Source organism: Ochlerotatus camptorhynchus, unplaced genomic scaffold (assembly GCF_037179485.1).
Source record: "Ochlerotatus camptorhynchus isolate MF236.1 unplaced genomic scaffold, CSIRO-AGI_Acam_v1.1 ptg000196l, whole genome shotgun sequence".
NCBI lineage: Eukaryota > Metazoa > Arthropoda > Insecta > Diptera > Culicidae > Ochlerotatus > Ochlerotatus camptorhynchus.
Window position 1 is genome coordinate 3,882,116 of NW_027040686.1, and position 20,685 is coordinate 3,902,800.

At 39.1% G+C, this 20,685-nt stretch overlaps 1 protein-coding gene across 4 annotated transcripts in view; it reads left to right on the plus strand.

Annotated features, from left to right (window-relative positions):
- The window catches only part of Rbp6 (RNA-binding protein 6), a 1,960,266-nt gene extending 1,949,165 nt beyond the window's left edge, over nt 1-11,101 (plus strand). For all 4 annotated transcript variants that reach the window (XM_065223773.1, XM_065223775.1, XM_065223776.1 and 1 more), the window contains one exon: nt 8,836-11,101. In XM_065223773.1, the coding sequence (XP_065079845.1) occupies nt 8,836-8,877 (42 nt within the window). In that variant the 3' untranslated portion in view covers nt 8,878-11,101. The remainder of the gene's footprint in view (nt 1-8,835) is intronic.
- The last annotated feature ends 9,584 nt before the right edge of the window (nt 11,102-20,685 follow it).

Sequence of the window (20,685 nt, forward strand, 5' to 3'; positions counted from 1 at the left end):
TTTTTCAAGTATATTGCAAATAAGACCCTATTTTCTCGAGGTTCTAGAAGAAAATATATCAAAATATTGTTCCACGTTAAAGTTCGAGTGGTATGAAACGTCATTTTAAACTGCTCGAATGATGTGATTAATGGAAAATTAGTGAGATTCAGTTATAGAATTTCAGAATCAGATCAAAAGCTCGAATACAGGCTATCCACCTGTTAAATGTTTTGATAGTAAACATTAGAAAGGGTCTCGTATAATAGAAAGGTGGACTGGCTGGTTTTGAGCCAAACGAACTGTCAAAGCCAGAGCCAATCGAACAGCGTCTATCTTGATTGCATTGGCAGTGTTGCTAGAAACCACCCAGACATAGGTTGCCAAGGCAGTTTGTTTTGAATCCGCTCCTCTCTTATACTAGACCCTCTCTAGTAAACATCATAATTGCGTGTCAAACGTACGAAGTTCCAAAGGCTTATTAAAAGTAAATTTGAATTTCCTACCTCGAGTTGGGAGACCTTCTCCAGCGTGCCAACCACCTCTGACTGCTTTCATGTTGGCCACGCGCTTCCGGGAACTCCCTCATCTAGACTTTTGCCTGTCCATTTTATTGTTGGCCAGTGAAACACAAATATCGAGATAACAACGTTTGCAGAATAAAGTAATGCGTTTGATTTTAAGATGTAATAGATTCACTTTCTCAACTGTTCTGCTGGACGCTTTGCAATGGCTGTCAATGAAGCAAAGAATTGTGTTTGACTATGGTGTTCATTTTTAAAGTAGTTAACGATTTTCTACCTCGATATTTGTGTGATCGGATTGAAAGAGGAAGTGATTTTCATAGATATAACACTAGGAACGCGGATGAAGCAAGCATTTATTCCCGAGAAATCAGTGATTGAAATCAAGGTTGCAAAGACTTATTTCAGCTAAAATAATGTTTTTCGGAATAATAAAACCAAAAGATGGTATGATGGCATGTTTTACTTGTAACTTACAAGAAGAGGTTACAAAGTATGCGTTGGAAACATAAAACCTGTAAATTTTGCTTTCTATGAGTCACAATCAGCGATTTGCTGATCGCTGAGTGAGTGAGTGAGTGAGTGAGTGATTGAGTGAGTGAGTTTGTGAAAAATCGCTGATTGTGACTCTCATGAAGTGAAATAAACAGGTTTAATATGTCAAACACATTCTTTGCAACCTCTTTTTGTATCCTACCAATTCAAAATTTGATCATGGCATCTAATTATTTCATAATTTAGAAAAAAAAAAACATTGTTTTAGCTGAAATGAGTCTTTGCAACCTTGATTGAAATATTTGTTTACAAAAGCAATTACGCCCAAATCACAAATCACCACCTCAATTTGGTTTAAATTAAACCATTTCTGATCAGAAATGTTATTACTAGGACATCGTTGCTTGCTATTTTCAGAATTCATACAAGCACAACATCAGCAGCTCTTATTACGAGAAAACTAAAATACATACATTCGTGACGGTCTTCGGCGACAGTGTCGTATGACAGAGCCTGTCATATGACATTTTAGTTTGGTACCGTAATTTGATAGCTTGTTTTGCAAGTGTCGGAAGCAAAGGCAGTCGATTATCACAGAAAATGCGTCAACTACGGTGACGGTTTACAAGACTGCTCCTGAGAAATATAGTCCCTATATTCATAGTCTGGTAGAGACAATGACGGGAACTGATTTGCTCTGTCAATTGCGGGAGCCAATCGAGCAGGACTGTTTTTTTTTTAACAACCAACTCAGTTTTCTCCGGAGAGAATTCGATACCCAGCTTCATAGCCCAAGTAGACAAATTGTCTAAGGTATCTTGCAATGGTCCTTGCACTCGGCCCTATAACGGACACAACGCCGTCAACTGCAAGCTGCCTTAGCGAGCAATGTTCATCAAGACAACCATCAATGTATTTTATATAAAAAAAATATAAAGAAGGGGGCTTAAACATGAGCCCTGGGGGAGACCCATGTAACTAATTCGTGAAGTTGTCGAGTTTCCATGAGAAAAGGTTATATATTTCTCAGACAACAAGTTGCTCAAATAGTTGTTCATAATTGGAGAAAGCCCAAGAAAACTGAACCCATTTGCTGTTTTTGCGCATAGGCCAGTTGAATTTCAGTTGAAAGCAACGCAAGACAGTCGCTCGTTCCCTTGCCTCTCCGAAATCCAAATTGCGTATCTGAAAGTAAACCATTCGACTCGACCCATTTAGTTAGAGTTATACCGGGTTTTCGAATGGCGATAACTCTTACTTGCCTCCAATCATCCGGAACAATGTTGTGCTCCAGAAATTGATTGAATAAGTTCAACAAGCGTCTCCTTGCGACGTCTGGGAGATGTTTGAACAAGTTGAACTTGATTCTATCTATTCCTGGAGATGAGTTGTTACATGAGAGGAGAGCAAGTGAGAATTCCACCATCGAAAACGGGGAATATATTTCATTACTACCCGACGGACGATCACGAACGTTGGTTTAAACCGACACCGAATCCGGGCAAAATTTCCGCGCGAAGCTGAATATCCAACTGTCTGAGTACTCCTTGTCTTCGTTGACCGGTGATGACGCGTTTCACATTCTCCTGCCGACATTCCAGAGTGTTCTCATGGAAGTCTCTCGCGACAAACCATCGACGAACCGACGCCAGTAACCGCGTTTTTTGGCTTTAATCAAGCCCTTAAAAGTTTTCTCGAGGTCGGTGTACCGCTCAAAATCCCCGACCTTACCGTGTTTGCAGAAGCGTTTCAACGCGGCGGACTTCTCGCTGTTTGCGTCGGTGCAATCCTTATCCCACCACGGAGTGAGAGGTCGTTTGCGAACGGAAACACCCGGAACGCGTTTCGTCTGTGCTTGAAGAGCGCAGTCAACGATAAGTCGCGATAAAAAGGAGTACTCATCCAGCGGAGGGAGTATCTCAATCTGTATCTATTCTCTTGCTGGAGTTTTGGCTACTCGTGTTACTTTCTCAGTGTTTAGAATTGCCATATTGAAGTTATCGCAAAGGTCGTATATCACGGTTGAGCGGTTGTCATCGTACAGTTCCCCTCAGCCTGTACCGTGGGAGTTAAAATCTCCTAAGATCATCCGAGGCTCAGATAAAGCTGAGCAGATGTCAGAGAAACCTTGGCGAGAAGTCGCAGTTCTTGGAGAAAGCTATACTGAGGCAATACTGACATGCGACAACTTCAATGCCTGTCACGGGAGGCAGATCGATTCTACAAAAGAAATGGAGCACCCCTCCATACGAATCTGCTCGATCAAGGCGAATAATGTTAAAATCATGGAAAGGTAGATCGGTGTTTGAAAAAAGCCATGTTTCACAAAGAGCAAATGCATCACAAAGTGAGTCGTGAACTAAAAATTCACCCCAGCAGGCCTGGGTTCAATCCCTGTCGGCGCTGCCGGGATGTTCTGAGGCATAACATCTCTGATCACGCCTTCCTTCGGAAGGGAATTGTCCACGGTTCATGAGTTGATGGGTCGATAGGTAGGATCCAGGCGTTGTAGCTGCCTCCCTGGCGTCGGTAGCATTGGTGCTCAGCACGGAAAACAAGATCGACGGAAAACAAATCAAGGAAAAAAAAAACTAAAAATTTGAATAAGACTTACAGACTTTTACAGTTCCACTGAAGAACAGAGATCATATCCTCGACCTCATTCGGAAAATTATCCATCAAAAGTTATGATCGATGCAAGGAAGGACCACCTAGAAGCTAGTTGCTTCAAAAGAGTTTTCACAAAGGGAAGCACTAAATTAATAATGTTCCTAGTTCTGACTCAACTTATTATTGATTACGTTGAATATATTGAAGATGCTTTCCACAATTCCAGAAAACGTGAACATGGGAGCATGTTCTTGCTGATTTTCAGCTGTTCTTCTGGCTGAAAAATGGGATATCTGGGGTTTTAGATGATCCCGGAAGTGGCGGAAAGTCTTTGTTAAAATTTAAATCCCGGTGGTGGGGGTTTCGGTACATTTCCGCTACCTCTTCCAGTCGAGAGGTCTTACGAGGATTTTGAGTGACTTTTTTTTTTTAATCGCTTTCTCGTGTTGCCTTTAAAGACAAAGGGACTATCTCACCAACCTCTGGCAAAATGGAGTATGTGTTTTTGTTTTTTGGGGTAAGGCAAATGAATTTGGAAGCCATCAGTAATAATAACATTCCGTTTGGTGCTGAACTGCGCTAGATTAAGAAAGATAAAGTGCAGGTTGTGCTTAATAGGCCAGAAATGGGGTATTTAACCCTACTATAACACCACTCAGTATGAAAGCGGATTGAAAAAAACTTCAATAGGGAAAAAAAACTAGGGTAATTGATTCTGGTTGGACCTATCCAAAAACTGATGATGGTTGGACCTATTTTTTGAATCGCTAGTTTAGTCAATCTTCGCTAATTTTTTTTTTTTTTTCAAAGATCACTTTACTATCATAAAAAACTCATTTTCTTCAATTTGCATGGGTGTTTTATTGAAAAAACTTCAAAACAATTGAGTTTCAATGAGTTTTCAAAACAGTTCACTTTCCACGCATTAGCTCGTCATTATGCCTTACTTTCAAACATACAAAAAAGGAATACTTTTTACATTTATTTTTATTTTCATGCAGTAAAATACTGCTTTAAGGTGTAAACAACACGTTAGTACGCCATTTATCCATTGGTTTCACTAAAATGTTTGAATAATTGACGAAATTCGAATAGATAAATATGATCATGGTTGTACCTACGCATGATGATGGTTGGACCTATGTGTTTCCTAAGACGGCCGCTAGGTGCGCTTCGGTTTGTCTACATCCTACGCGCAGCTGATTTGCAATTCAATTTCGTTTTGGCCGAGTGATCAGTTTCTTCAATTGAAAAAATGGCTAAAGAAAAGAGTTATACGGTCGAAAATCTTCAAGAGGCTGTTCTTTTAGTAAGAAATAAATCACTTACCGCGTACCAGGCACAGAAAAGGTACAATATTCCGAAAACGACACTTCACGCAAAAACTAAGGGAAGCCACGGCAAGAAATATGGAAGGGAAATAGTGTTGAGTGTTGATTTGGAGAATCAGTTAGGGGATTGGGTTTGTATGTGTTCTGCTTCTGGCAGTCCCAAGACGACCAAAAAGATCTTGGAAGCTGCTAAAGACCTTGCGTCACTAGTTGGGCGTAAATTTAAAGGAGGAATTCCATCGAACTACCACGAAAGCGCCGAAAGAATCTGTTAATATGAATTTACATTAAGCACTTCTCATACACCTTCTGTGCGTGAATTAACTTGAAATAAAATGTTAACAAACTAAAATTGCTACCTGAAGTTATTTCCGAAAAAAAAACTTTAAAACCGGAATAAAGTTAAAGTTCTGATATTCTGTCATTTTAAGGCTCTAAATTCCCCAGGGGCACCCAGAACATGCCCGGAAGTGGCCAATGTGGTCCAAGGCACTCAATTTTGTTATTGGTCTTGTTATCGAATTTGAAAGTAATGTGAAGTGTCGCATGATAGGTTTTATTCCTTCCATGTCAAAATTAGGTCTATGTTCCATAAACCCTGGAACTTGTTCTGGCTATATCTCCGGAACTAGTTGACCGATTACAAAAATATTCGATAGCTTTCAATGGGACCACAATACCTATACTTTGAAGTTAAAAAATTTCCAAATCGGGTCAATGATTTCCGAGAAAATGAGCCATGATTAATAGCTAATACGTGGAAAGTGGACTTTTTTTAAAAAACGAAGTTAAACTCAAATTTATTGATTTTATTAAATAGAAAATTAATAAAAACTGTATAAAAAGGATTTTTTCATGGTACCAATAAGCTCTTAATAAAGCTTTTGAAAAAATATGGGCTAAACTAGCATTTGCAAAAATAGGTCCAACCATCATCATTTTTTAGGTCCAACCAACATCATAATTCTTTGCTGAATAAAAACGTTTTATAAAATCATTTGTTCATAATATTTAACTTTTTATGTTATTATTAGAAACAAGAAAGGTAGATCTTTCCCCTAATCACGCAATTTTCATAATTATATGTTTAATTCATAAAAAAAAATACAACATGAATGTTGACGTTACGTCAGTTACCCTATTCCAAACAATACAAAACTGTGTCGCCGATGCAGCTGGGTCTCATTTTATATTGTGTGCAAAAATGTAGCATTTCCGAAAAAATAGTTTAAAAATGTCATGACATTTTTGCAACGCTACAGTTAAGTTTGTTTTGGTTTGTGGTAGATGCTGACAAAATATGTTAAATTTTCTAATGCACTGTAGTAAACTTTTACTGATTAACACTACAAACACAATGCCTCTGGTAAAATGCGTAACGGCAAATTGGCAATGTTTGAAAAATCGTTGCTCAGAAATGTATAGACAGATTTTAAATTTATTGATACCGAATAAATCTTTAAAGTATGCAGTTTTCAATAGAACCAATAGATTCAAAATTCGTCAATAAATGGCTAAGGAATGATTTTTAAAATTTCACAAGTTTGCCGTTACACATTTTACCGGAGGCATCGGGGTGTTTAGGAAACAATTAAAAATGAATTTCACTCTAGTGCCAAAAAGAGGTCCTGTTCGTGGGAGCCGTGCTATGGTCAGTCGGTTAAGGCGCAGCAATAAAACAAGATCATGCTTGGTTCAATTCCCTGCCTGGTCTAGGTATTTTTCAGGTTGCGAAATTTCTCAACTTTCCTGGGGATAGAGTATGATTGTACTTGCGACACAGTATACTAATGGAAATATGAGACAAGCTTAAAAAGTTCTCAAATGACAACTGTGGAACAGTTGAGAATCGGCATAAAGTTCAAGCAGCGGCAACAATCGGTCATCTGAACAAATTTTCCGACGACTAAAATCTTTTATCTAGCCCATATATTGAGTAGGGGCAAACACTTCAAAAATAATGTCACACTAGCGCTGCCTGGCAAGTGAATTCTGAGCTGAACTCTTTACCATATAATAGGTCTTGTTCATCTGCACATCTTTACCCAAGACGGAAACCGTCTAACTAGTCCATATGTTAAGTAAGAGCAAACAATGCAAACTGAATGTCACACTAGTGCCGCCTAGTGAGTTCATTCTGCGCTAAAATCTTTACCATAAAATAGGTCTTGTTTATCTGAAAACTTTGCCAAAGACGGGAACCTTCTATCAATTCAAGATGTTATGTAAGGGCAAACAATTCCACATAATTGTCACACGATCGCTGCCTTGTGAGTGAATTCTGAACTGAAATCTTTACCTCAGGATAGGTCTTGTTCAAGACGGGAACCATCCATATAAGCAGGATGTGTAGATAGCGTTATATAATGTGTATTTAAAAAGGCGCAACTTGATCATTTTCGTTATAGCGCCATCTTGTGAGCAAATTTTGTCATAAACAATAGTTTTGAATTCTTTGTATTCCTGAACATCTTGCAGAAAGAAGCAACATTCTGTATGGTTGGGATCTCGCTATACACTTCCTGGGTTTATTTTTTCAATGACCTCTTCATAATAAGTCTGATAAGTTTAACTGAAAGTACATTAAATTTACTTTACATAACATATGAAATTTAAAAAATCCGTTGAAACTTCGCTGAGACAATTTGAATTTGATTAATTACCGTTGAATCTGGCTCAAGATTTAGCACATTCGCAAAAACCACCATTACTCGATTTGAGAAAAATTTCACTCAAATTCGAGCAGATTTCTACTCAGTCTATGGGTAGCTCTGATTTGGACGAACGTGTGTAAACGAAACTCAAATTTGAGCCAGATTTTACAGCCGTCCAGCACTGGAATAAGAAAGCATGTTAGTAGCCAACCTGCTTGGTATGTTGTCTTTGGTATAACTAAAAAAGTAAGAGGTTATATTCGTAGATTTGACGTAGGATTACGTGCTCGGTATCAATATTCGGCGACTGTGTTAAGGACACCAGTTTTTCCCAGCACGGAAACGTCTTGTTTTCTGACGACAAAATTACGCATTTTCGTGCACAAAACGCACGAAATTTTTGGTTTATTCATTAGTTAATAAAAAAGCAAACATAGCAAACAATACTGTTACGCATTTGAACACAAACGTTTGGTTGCTGAAAACATTATTATCGAGCTTTGGGGATGATCTGCCTGGCGTCAAGCCGAATGTTCAATGAAAATCCACTCTTAAACAACAACCGTTTTGTCATGATGGTTGAGTAATGCTGAGCTATTAGGGTGTTCAACACGGATGAGACTGGCGAGCTGTATGTTGTTTGGAACGAGTGTGACGTGCTTGGCATAGATGAACCACAGCGGCTTACGACGAGCAACTGAATCCGATCAGTAGTGGTGCGGTTTCTTCCTCCTTCTTCGATGAATGGACGCTCATATGGGCTGCAGCTCACTGTTTACGGGCAGCCTTTCGTTGTGTAATGTACTGTAACAATGCTGCTGCGGATGACGATCGACAACACACGTTGATTGAATAAGCATCGTTCGGCGAGCCCGAATTGAATTAGATTTATTTAGAGTTATAAGTGGTCAAAAACTGACCAATTTCCGTAACGCGGTAGATTTTAGTTTTTTTGAAATTCCACCCCAATATGTTGCCGAAAGACGTAATCCTACGTCAAAAAGGCATCTACAGCTGTCAATTGGGGTTTGCATGAAAATTCAGCAGTAACTTCTTCAGTAAGCTACAGATGTCATAGAAGGAACTGCTCTTCATGCAAGGATCTAGTCAATATAAACATATTATAAAAACTTCGAATGGAATATCAACTTTCTAATGAGTCAAATCACACTTCACCTGTAAGTTTCGCCCAAATTTAACTAATGCTTAGCAATTTTATTTCCATGTCTCCAATCCCCACAGGGCCAACTGATTCCAGCAGCGTTCACCAATGGCTACCATTGAAAACTAGCAAGCAATATAAGATCACCATCTTCGCTATTATTTTGGAACGGGGTATGATTTCCATTTGTCCCAGCAACAACAATTAGAACAACAACAACATCAGCAAGCAGAAGTAAACCAGCAAAGCCGACGATGATCACAACAGCCAAATCTTAAAATACACGCGCTACAGTTAGTGAACAGTGTGCAACAACAACAGTCAGCCGAAACGTCACCCAAGACATGTCAACCCGTGAAAGTATGTTTGAGAATCAGAAGGACGAAGTTCGATTTGACATGAAATGCATCCCCCCGTCTCCTCGTCTTGCGAACCAAGCACACGCTACATATGTGTGTGTGTCAAAGTGATTACAAGCTGTGTCGTAGGATATGTTTTGTGAATTCTTCTCGTTTACCAATTCTAGATTCTTGTTTTGTTTTGGGATGCCAATTTGACGGAAGGTAATTTCTAAACGTGCAAACAAAATCCCACCTTTGTAGTAGGCCGAGAGGAACAAATTAGATGAAACCAATATTTAAAAAAAAAAATACTTCAGTTTGAATGGCTTGGTGAGGGCGTGCATATGTTTGAATGAGTGCATCGCAGTAGGCTGACGTCAATTTGAAATAACAAAAAAAAAAAAAAAGACACAAGAAATACGAACACACAAAACGTGCGAGTGCGTCGAACGTGGCAGTTGAAATCTACCAAACCACATACACAAAATGATAATAATGCTAAAGGACAGGTTAAGAAACCAATTCAATGAAAACAAAAATCTACTAACACAAACACACGTACATATATTTTAGGTAAGCAAACAACCCAACAAAAGAAAACACAAAAAGTGCATCATTGTTTAAGACGCTATTAAGAAGCAAAGACATGAGATCATTTGTTTCGAAAAATATTTGTTATTCTCTTTATATTTACTTAATTTTAACCTTTAACTACAATTATTAACTAAAAGTGTAAGCGGATGGATGGAAGCCGAATACTTTAAAGAAACAAATACCAAGTAAACATGTTTAAGAAAACACACACACAAAACAATGAGTGGATGTCAAAATTCACACACACAAACACATACACACATACAATAATTAAGCAAAACTTATTACGTTTCCGTTTTTTGCTGCAAGCAAGCATCTATTAAACAAATATGATAAGTTTTTACTTTTTAAAAGAATTAAAAGGTAATTATGACGACGAAGAAGGTGGAGAACCAGTTGAAGGAGCTAGTGGTCTTAGGTATATATATTTATTAATATGGAAAGGACAGGAACATTAAACGAAAGGAAGCTAACTTTTGTGCGCCATAAGCGAACCGTTTTTAGCACCTACTATTCCTCATTTTAAATTAATGTAAACATTCAAGCCCTGTGTACTCAGACTGTTGTTGTCGCAAGGAACCAGCAGAAGCGAAACTCGTGTTTTCTTCTTTTTGACTGCGGAAAGCAAGGCTTGTATTTCATTTTATTACTTGTTCCAATTTCGAAACGTCAACAGAAGCACATTGTTTATTCGTGAAAAACTGAAAACAGGAAAATTTAAACCAACCAAACAAAGGTCACACCCACAGCATAGAAACATTGGCAAATGGAAAGCAACAAATTAAAATTGTGTACGAAATTGAAATGCGAATGTCAGCGAAAGAAAGGAAAATGCAATAATAATTGTTACTAAAAGTAATGCAGTAAGCAAAACCAAAAAAAAAGAGAAAAATGAGGCCGAGAAATGTGGACGAGGAAACATTCATCATTAGAGCAGAATTAAGAAAAAAAAAATCAAGGAAAATTGTGAACAGATGAATACTTTGGATATTTTTTACACTTGAATGGTAAAAAGCAGCTATCCAAACAAAAAAAGAAAAAAAAAACAAGGAAAAGAAGGAGATAAATTTAATGAGAATGTAAATTATTATAAATACATGAAATATATGAATTAAAGAAAGCGTAATTCAAAGGAAGAAAAAACAAAAAAAAACTTAGTTAAATATAAATTATATTGAAATTTAAATTAAATAAATAAAATAATACAAATATTTAAAACAAATACTATGATAATAAAATAATTATAAATTAATTTTTATCATTCAGACAAACTCATGAACAAAAACCAAATGGGAAAACTGGACAAAACAAAGCAAAAAAAAATAACACTAAGAACGCAAAACCAAACAAGAACAATTTAAATGTGCAAACACGGACACAGATTTATGTGAGCGGATTATTTCAATTTAACTAACAGAAAACAAAAAAAAAACGAATGTGAACTTGAAGCAAATTACATGGAAAGTAAACTCACGAAATCCTGCGAAATGACCCACTCTCATACACACCACTTTTGAAACCGTGAATTTGATGAGCCCATTATTTTGTCCAGAAAAAAAAAGAAAACAGGTGATAAAGAACCACTAAAAACCAGAATTCTCTCACACTTACACACGTCTACGGGCGAACCAACACAGCAAAAGATCACTCACAATAAAGCTAACAAACAAACAAACAAACAAACAAGAAACATGATATTTGAAAACAAACCCATTCAAAGCCCAGTTTATTATTGTGAATTATTATAACTAATCGCAAAGTGGAAAATACGATTATTACTGGAAGAACAAACAAAACAAACAGCAAACAAGAACAACAAAAACAACAAGTGTAACTGCAACTGAAAAGACGCGCATCTTTCTGCTGCAGAATGCAACCAAAAATGAATACAGATAGCGAGAGCGAGAGGAAGGAAATTGGAGCAAAAAGAAAAGAGGAGAATAATAATTAATTAACACACATCAAGAAACAACTAGTCTTTTCTTTGTTTACCTTCCGAACAATGATTTTTGGTTTTGATTTGATATTTTTTCCTATCCCCGTCCCCTGGTAGAAAAGAAATCTCCATTTTTGCAACGGGGTTGAGCTGGGAGCGTTTTGATTCGAAATCGTCGTCGTTGTTGTCGTACTCCACGCTTTTTCTTCCTCCTTGGATCGGGTTGTTGTTTTGTTCGCCATTCTGTTTGTTTCTCGAACGTCACCGCCGCCGTTGGTCGCCGTTGCCGTGGGAGCGAGCTCTGTCAAACGAAAACGCGATCGCGAGTTCAAAAGCCAATGAATTTTGCAAATCGAAATTAAAAAAAAAATAAACGCCGGTAAGTTGATTTTATTGCATTCGATTCGTTTTTTGGTTTGTTTCACTAACACTAAGTATGTAAGACAGGCGGAGAAGTGACCGTGAAAGGCGAAAGCATTTCGCGATCGCTTCCACCGTTGTCTCTCTGTTGATTTGTTGTGCTATTTCGTTGTTGATTACACGAAACGGTGACAGCTGGCGCATTCGGTTCGTCATCGTGGTAGGCTTTTGTGTTTTGGTTTTTATTTGAAGTGTTTTTGTTTCATTTGGATTCGCTGTTTTGGATTCGCTGTTTGAAAACGTCTCAGCTCAGCTTCCACTATCGAATCAGTGCCTACTTTGTGCTTTAATGACATCCACTTTTGATCAGTGTTTGACCACGGTTAATGTAAACATGTTTGCATAATTTCCTAATTATTCTCGTAGGTTGGCTACTTTCTTTATTACGTTTTTTTTATGTAAGTGTAAAGCATGTTGTTCCCTTCCATTACAAATATCTGATTTCAATTCAATGTTTTCGTTTGTAGAATTTTACAGTGTTATTTGAATGTTAGGCTTACACGGACCGTTACATAAAACTTGAAACTGACACTTACAAAATAAATGTTATACAAAAACACTAATGCTTAGTTAGACAACTGTTTCATTTGATAATGAATACTTATTTTACGGGAAAATCGAATGTTATTTTTATACATACTAACATAACGCAAACTACATCAAAACAGTGAACAACATAGGAAAGAATAAAATGTCAGCACTTGGAAAATGTTTTGTTTTCCCGGTCGTAAATAACCAATGAAGCTTAAACTAAAGAAAAATACCGTATTTTAATCGAGAAAAACCAAATCAAGGAAGAGAATAATATTGAATTAAAACATATTTCAACAGGGTATAATTAAATTTAAACAAATACTTGAATTTTTTGTATAAATAATCAAACCAAGTGAATGATACAAAGCAAGATCAATAAACACTTACATTTATATATACAACCATATTTTACTATCGAAGAAACAGATAAACTGTAAGAACTATATGCAGCATCCACAACTAGTCAAAACCAAGCAAAAAAAAAACAAATCGCCAATTTCCATTAAAAAAATGCAAAATCCCATCTGTCAACAGAATATGATCTATAAAATAAAACACAGCGTTGTTTTACAGATTCCCAAAATAATAAAGCAAAAAATATTCTCACTTATGTCATTATCGAAAACCAGCAAAAATTATATACAACTATATAAATCAATGCCATTCAAAATCAACCCAAACAAATACACATCTAAACAAAGGAAACGTAATTGTTTTTGTAAGAAATATTTAAGAGCAAACACAAACATCATATTTTAAAGAAAACAGACACACACAAACACACACACACACACAAACACACACACACACACACACACACACACACAAAATCTCATTACTAAAGAAAAACAAAAACCAGAAAACAACAATTAAATGAAAGAAAAATAAGTAAGTTAATAAAATGAATATATGGACCAAAGCATATGAGTAATGATGGCTACTCGTTAGAAAATGATATACACTTATTAAATGAGGAAGTAAAATTGTAAACAACGTATTTACCGAACGAAACCAAGAAGCATGATGAGACACAGTTAGTTGATGATTATAATTAGTATAATATAACAACAATAATTACTATGATTATTGCCAGTTGTACTGTTTTCTTCTGGCAAGGATTCTTTTCCAGTGCAAAGAAAACATTAGCACATCCGCAAATGGAGAAGGATCCTCATCACACCCACTCTAGGATATTTGCTAAGTCAACATGTAAATAGAGGAAACTTTCTAAGGCATGAACAAATCATAACGCCATTCCTAGTACTCCCATTGTTCCCATGTCCCCAGTTGACCCCTTAAATGCTACAAGTTCTAACGAAGGCTGTTTTGTAAATAATCGTCTTTGATTACTTTGCAGCGTTTCTTTACTATTATTCGCTCGTTTTTCGTTTAAACTAAGCTAACTAATTTCAGTACAGTAGAACCCCATTAAGAACGCAAAACAAAAAGAAAACAGCAATGCAACTTGCGCGCTGCCTACGTGTCAATTACGAATTACTGGAAGAAAATAAAAACCTCTGAGTATGAAGATTTAGTTTTTGCTACAAAAAAAAAAGTATATGGAAACAGAACTTACCCTTCCAGATTAGATGGAACGGTTTGAAGGAAAAGGGAATAAGCACAGAAGAACCTAATTGTGACATAAAATGAATATATATAATAATGACAGCAGGAGTAGTAGTATGAGTTAATTGAGGTTACTTTCGTGATCTATTTCGATACAAATATTTCGGTTACAGGTTACTTGAATTATTACAAATTATGTATCAACTTAACAACGAAGAACTTTTCGTCTGATTGCAATACTTACAGGTTTATATGTATTGGAAGTAGGTTTAGTGAATCATTTAGCAAGACATCTAAATCAGGTTGTGGAAGGGGAGGTGAGTCCGGCTTGACACTTTGTTTCGTTTGTGTTTGTTTTGGTTGAATGCTGTTTAAACTGTATCAATTTAATCCTCATACCATACACGGTCGTAGAATTTGACTCAAGTTAAGTGATCCGTTTACTCACTTTAGCTAAAATCACGGTTACTCGAAGACTGAAGAACAAATCTGCCCAAATTTAGTGACATTTACTTGAATTCGATCAGATTTCGCTCAGTCCACGAATAACCTTGAGCTAAGTGAAACAGTGTCAGTGAGATGAGTCCTATGAAAGCATAAAAAAATCTGAATATAAAGGTTTTGTGAACGAACAAAGGTATTTGATTTTTGCATCTATTTCGCGCTTGCACAACTGAACAAATTGCATCTGTCAACCATATTAAAAATTGCAAACTGATCAAGCCATCAAATCAAAGCCAGCCATGAAGCGGTTATCGTTTTTATTTTTCAAAGACAGTGTTGCCAGAAAGCCCCATGGCATAAGTTGTCCAATGTGATTTTCTCAAAACTAGCGCTAGACGATTTAGCCCGACAACCATTTGACGGTTCTTATAGGATAAAACTAAATTCTCTCCATGAAACACATAACCATAAGAAATTTTACAATTTACCATCTCACATATCGCAAGCACATTAAACAACGAGGCCAATTTTTTAGATTTCAATTTAAGATGATCCCACGCTTATGCCGGGATCGTTTTCCAACCCACAAAACAAAACTCAAATAATATAACGGTGTGGAAAATAAATGTGCTTCACTACCTACTGGCCGAGGCTCCTGGCTTCCTTCTTCGGTGGTATCACGTAGCCACGTTTCAATCTCATTCCGCCCACCACGTCGCGTCGCATCGGAGAGCCGTGAATCGAAATGCTGATTGATTGACAGTGATTATTTTAATCCGCCTAGCGAAAATTCTCTTTTCACTTCCCGGGGCTGGGACTAGTTTTTCGCCACCGACCGGTGGCCGTCGTCATCGTCGTCGTTTTCGATTGTGACGGATATCGTTTCATTTGTCCTTGTTATTTTTTCGAGTGCCATCCCTGCCCTCGTCCCTGCTCGCCACTCTTCCCTTGTGTTTTTTTTTTTTATATTATCAACCACAGCAGATCAAGGTACCTCGGCATGATGCAGAGGATTCACTTGTGAATTTTAATTTCAATTACCTACCTACTTGTGATTCCGATTGGACAGGTTTATATTTCATGTGATTCTCTCATTTTCGCGCTCTTCTATAATTGGATCGGATGATTTAATTTCATGGTGGGATTCACCTATAGAAGTGCTTTTTGCCACACTGACGAACGGTGGGCCAATGAACGCATACCTATGCAGGCCTGATCAAACAGTCGTCACCTGATAACCGTGGGCTATCATGTACATTGTACAATAAATTTGAAACCCTTGTTAAGCGTCCTTATAATTGAAAAAAAGATGTAGTTTATCTTTACCAATTATCTATTTTTTTTTTGGCACACATTTGAAAGAAAATTTCACCATGCAGTAATTCCGCCTGCTTTATCTTAGTCAGTAAACTTACTTACTTAACGATCCTGCGCACCTCCAGGGGTGCAAAGGGCCTTTGTGAAAGATTTCCATCCTGGGCGATTACTAGCATTGGCCTTAACCTGTGCCCAAGTCAAATTTCGGTCAACGTTCTTAATTTCACTGTTTAGGCTCCGCCGCCACGAGCCTCTGGGTCTGTCTCTGCTGCGATGTCCTGCTGGATTCCAGTCCAGTGCTTGCATGCAGATTTCGTTTCTGTTCACGAATTTCCGTCTCTATCGGCTTCTGATGGCACAAACGATGAAGCCCGGAATGTGAGATCCAATTGTGGGGCCACCAGGCACGAATTATGTACCGCAGGCATCGGTTGATAAGCACCTGCAGCTTCTTAGTGTTCTCCGCTGATACACACCATGTTTCACTGGCGTATAACAGCACAGACTTCAAGTTCGAGTTAAAAGCTCGGACTGATCTGATTCGCTCTCCATACATTTCGCAAACTGGCAAAAGCAGCCCTCGCCTTCTTAATCCGTGCACCTATGTCAGTCTTGGTGCCACCGTCCGACGCTATCAGGCTGCCAAGATATTGGAAGCTTTCGACTTTCTCCACTGCCTGCCCAGCTACCGTGAAATTGGAACGGTATTCCGTGTTGACATCCAAAGATGTGGTCTTGTTGACGCTGATGGTTAGACCTGCTTACTCTGCATGTCAGAGCGCCGTTGTGTTAATAACGCAACATCATCAGCCAAATCGAGGTCGTTGAGATGCTCCATAGTAATAGGCTGCCACAGCAACCCACGGTTCGGTACACGGTCAACGGCTCCAACCATGATCTCGTCGATTACGATGAGGAACAGTAGCGGTGATAATATACATCCTAGCCTCACACCCGCGATTACCCGAATCGGGTCAGATAAAGCCCCGTTGTGCAACACTCTGCATGAGAAAGCCTCGTACTGCGCTTCGATGGGGTTGACGATCTTAACACGGACTCCCTTGCGTCTCAGAGTGCCCCACAAGTTTTCGTGATTTAGTCGGTTGAAAGCTTTTTCGTAGTCAATGAATACCAAGTATAGGGACTCTTGGAACTCATTGACCTGCTCCAATATGATGCGGAACGTGACAATATGGTCCACACAGGATCTTCCAGCACGGCTGTCGTCGGAGAGTCGCGTCGATCTTCTCCTGTGTCCGATCGAGGATAACTTTACACCAAGGTTGCAAATACTCATTTCAGCTTAAACAATGTTTTTCTAAATTATGAAATAATTAGATGCCATGATCAAATTTTGAATTGGTAGGATACAAGAAGAGGTTGCAAAGAATGTGTTTGACATATTAAACCTGTTTATTTCACTTCATGAGAGTCACAATCAGCGATTTTTCACAAACTCACTCACTCACTCACTCACTCACTCACTCAGCGATAAGAAAATCGCTGATTGTGACTCATAGAAAGCAAAATTTACAGGTTTTATGTTTCAAACGCATACTTTGTGACCTCTTCTTGTAAGTTACAAGTTAAACATGCCATCATACCATATTTTGGTTTTATTATTCCGAAAAACATTATTTTAGCTGAAATGAGTATTTGCAACCTTGCTTTACACAGAACTTTGAGAACAATACAGTTGCATCCCTCTTCTTGGGAACTTTTACCAAGACGCCCTGCATCCAGTCAGCCGGAAAAGTCGCGGTGTCCCAGATATTGACGAATAGTTGATGCAACATTTGTGAGGATAGCATGGGGTCAGCTTTGAGCATCTCTGCTGATATGCGATCGACCTCCGGGGCTTTGTTGGACTTCATACTTCGGATGGCTGCTTCTATCTCCTGCAATGATGGAGCTTCAGTGTTGACGCGAGTAACGCGCCTCACTCTTGGCGGATCATGCCGAGATGTTGATGGTTGGTTGACCGTTGAAACTTCGAGAAGTTGTTCAAAGGGCTCAAACCAACGTTTCAACTTGTCAGTGGTGCCACTGACAAGTTGGGTTCACAGGCTTCCTTGGGTTCATCCTTGCCCCGCTCAGGCGTCCACCCACGCTCGATTGCCCTGTATACAGGAACGCTTACCTTCCCTCTCTAGAGCCGAATACCGCTGACGGGCCTCGTTCTTGGCTCCTCGGGTCTATCACGGCTTTTGCTTCTCTCCGCTCCTCGATCTTCCTCCAGGTTTCATCGGTGATCCTCTGAGTGCGCAGCTCACCCAGGTTGTTCTCGCTTGTTTCAATAAAGGCATTCTTGATGCTCGTCCACTGTTCTTCTACGCTGCCACCTTCCGGAATATTAGCTGCGTGAGCCTCGAGTTCTTCGACGAACGATCTCTTCACTGCTGAGTTTTCCAGTCGGCGTGTGTTAAATCACCGCCCGAGTCTCTCCTTCCGCCGTTGAACCCGCGCAATGCGTAGGCGGATCTCACCGACCAGGAGATGATGGTCAGCGCTGCGTTTATTCCGAACATCAAGAAGGCTCCGTCTCCATTTTCGGCTGATGCAGCTGTGGTCGATTTGGTTCTCTGTATATCCATCACGGGAGACCCATGTGACTTTATGCACTGGGTGATGGGGGAAGAGCAAACCCCCGATCACCATGGCATTGTTGCCACAGAACTCTGCAAGCAGCTCGCCGTTCTCGCTCATATCTCCGAGTTGTCGGAGCCCATCTTCGCATTGAAGTCGCCTGTGTAGATCTTGATATCACCTCTTGGAGTCTTATCCACGACAGCATTCAGTTGACTGTAAAAGGTCTCTTTGTCCTGCAATTCGGCAGCATCGGTTGGTGCATAACATTGGATTATGGTAAGGTTTTGGACCCGTGTTCTGAATCTGGCAACGATTATTCTCTTATTGATAGATTTCCACTTGATGAGCGAAGCCTGTGTTTGGGTGCTAAGCACAAAGCCAACTCCACGATGTCACGGAGCGTTTTCACCTCGCATACCAGAATATAAAAGTACCTGTCCCGAAGGCAGCTTGTGTTCTCCAAAGTTCGGCCAGCGGACTTCACTAAGTCCCAGGATTTCTAGCTTCATACGGCGGCCAGTTTACCCTGTTGGGCTAGCGTCAGTACATTACATTCTCCAATTCTTGTCCGTTGTTTAGCGCTAAAAGTCGTTGCCATAAAATCAGTTCGTAATCTTTCACTATACGTTTCTGTAATAATTTGAGGGTTTCGGAGACAGTAGGTTGTTGCCCTAAGGTCTCCTATCCACCGTGATGGGACTGCCATCTTGGGAATAGCTTTCGGGGAGAAGCATTTCGTATTCAGCCGCTGGATGCCAGTAAGACGCTGTTTGAGCCGCCCCTAACATGGAGAACAGACGCTCGGGTTTTGTAAGCCACATCCTCCGAAAAGGATGCAGCTCCCCTTCCCTGTCAGCATATGACCAAAGTTCCCACCGGGATTGGTTACTAAGATTACCAAGGTTACTCGTACCCACACAATTATACTAATGCAAAACTGATACAGGCATCGAAAGAACACTAAGTTTTGAGAGCACGCAATAAGCTAACATGCGATTCCGCACATAATCAAATCGAACAAAACAAAGATCACAGGATGCTCGCTCCATGTTTTGAAAAAAATACCCAATGCCGTGTCCGAAGTGGCGGATTCAGCAAAAGTTAACTTGGGTGAACATTTTTGGAACATTGGCTGTTGAGCGCACGGCATCACAATATCAGCTTTAATCGAGATAATGTATGCGACGAAGCGACTGCTAGCTATCTTTTTCTGTTGAAGTCGAGCAGCTTCGCATAATTCTAGGCGCTCAGTAAGCGTCTAAAAACAAATTTTCACTCGTTTGGCTCTCATTCTCCCGTCGGTTCATTCGTGTTTCTTTCAAGCTTCAGTGAAGCGGACGAACGAAAGAGCGCTCGACTTTAATATGTTCGTCATTCATGAAGCAAATCAACCGAGGTTTCATGACGTATATGACAGAAAATGAAAGTATATATTTAAAGGATTTCTTGCATGAAAATATTGGAAGATCACACGTAATATGTCTAATTAATCTTCCATGCACAGATTTATCTAAAAAAAGTGATGAAAACGGGACATATGGAATATTAAATAAATTGAAAGATCGGTTAATCAACTCTGCACACTGTGCCAAAACACAGCAGAGCACACTGTTTGGCACGCTAGGGCACACGTTGACAAGCAGTACACAAACAATATGTCGAATGTTGAGGTTTTTCCACTCGTTGCTAAAGTTGACTACTTTCATCACTCCATTGGGCTTCACAACTCGATAAATTCAAAGGAAAAATCTGTAAGAATGGTCTGCACCTTCAATCTTGCCAAAACCAACAAATCTCATCCAATTGCAGATTCAAATCCCAGTATTGCCAAGAGTCTTCCGGCATGGAAATTTTCTCGTTTTCCCCTACGTTTTTTCTCAGAAATTCTAGCCAGTCATTGGTTTCAATTGAGTATGTAGTTTGATGGGGAATTCAAGGGATGCCCATAGAAGTTCCTGTACAGCTAAAATATTCCATCAGATCTGGAGCTATGTACGGTTTCCTCAGCGCAATAGTATAGGATTAATAGGAACAGATCAGTGCAATAACATTCCATTCCGTGAGTCCGACAACAAGCACATACCCATCATCAATGATCCGGTCATTTTGCAGATGCATCTCTGTCATCATCTTTCTGTTAAGCTCGTTTGTCTCAAGAGGTCCCGATGCGATGGGTGGCCTACCGATCA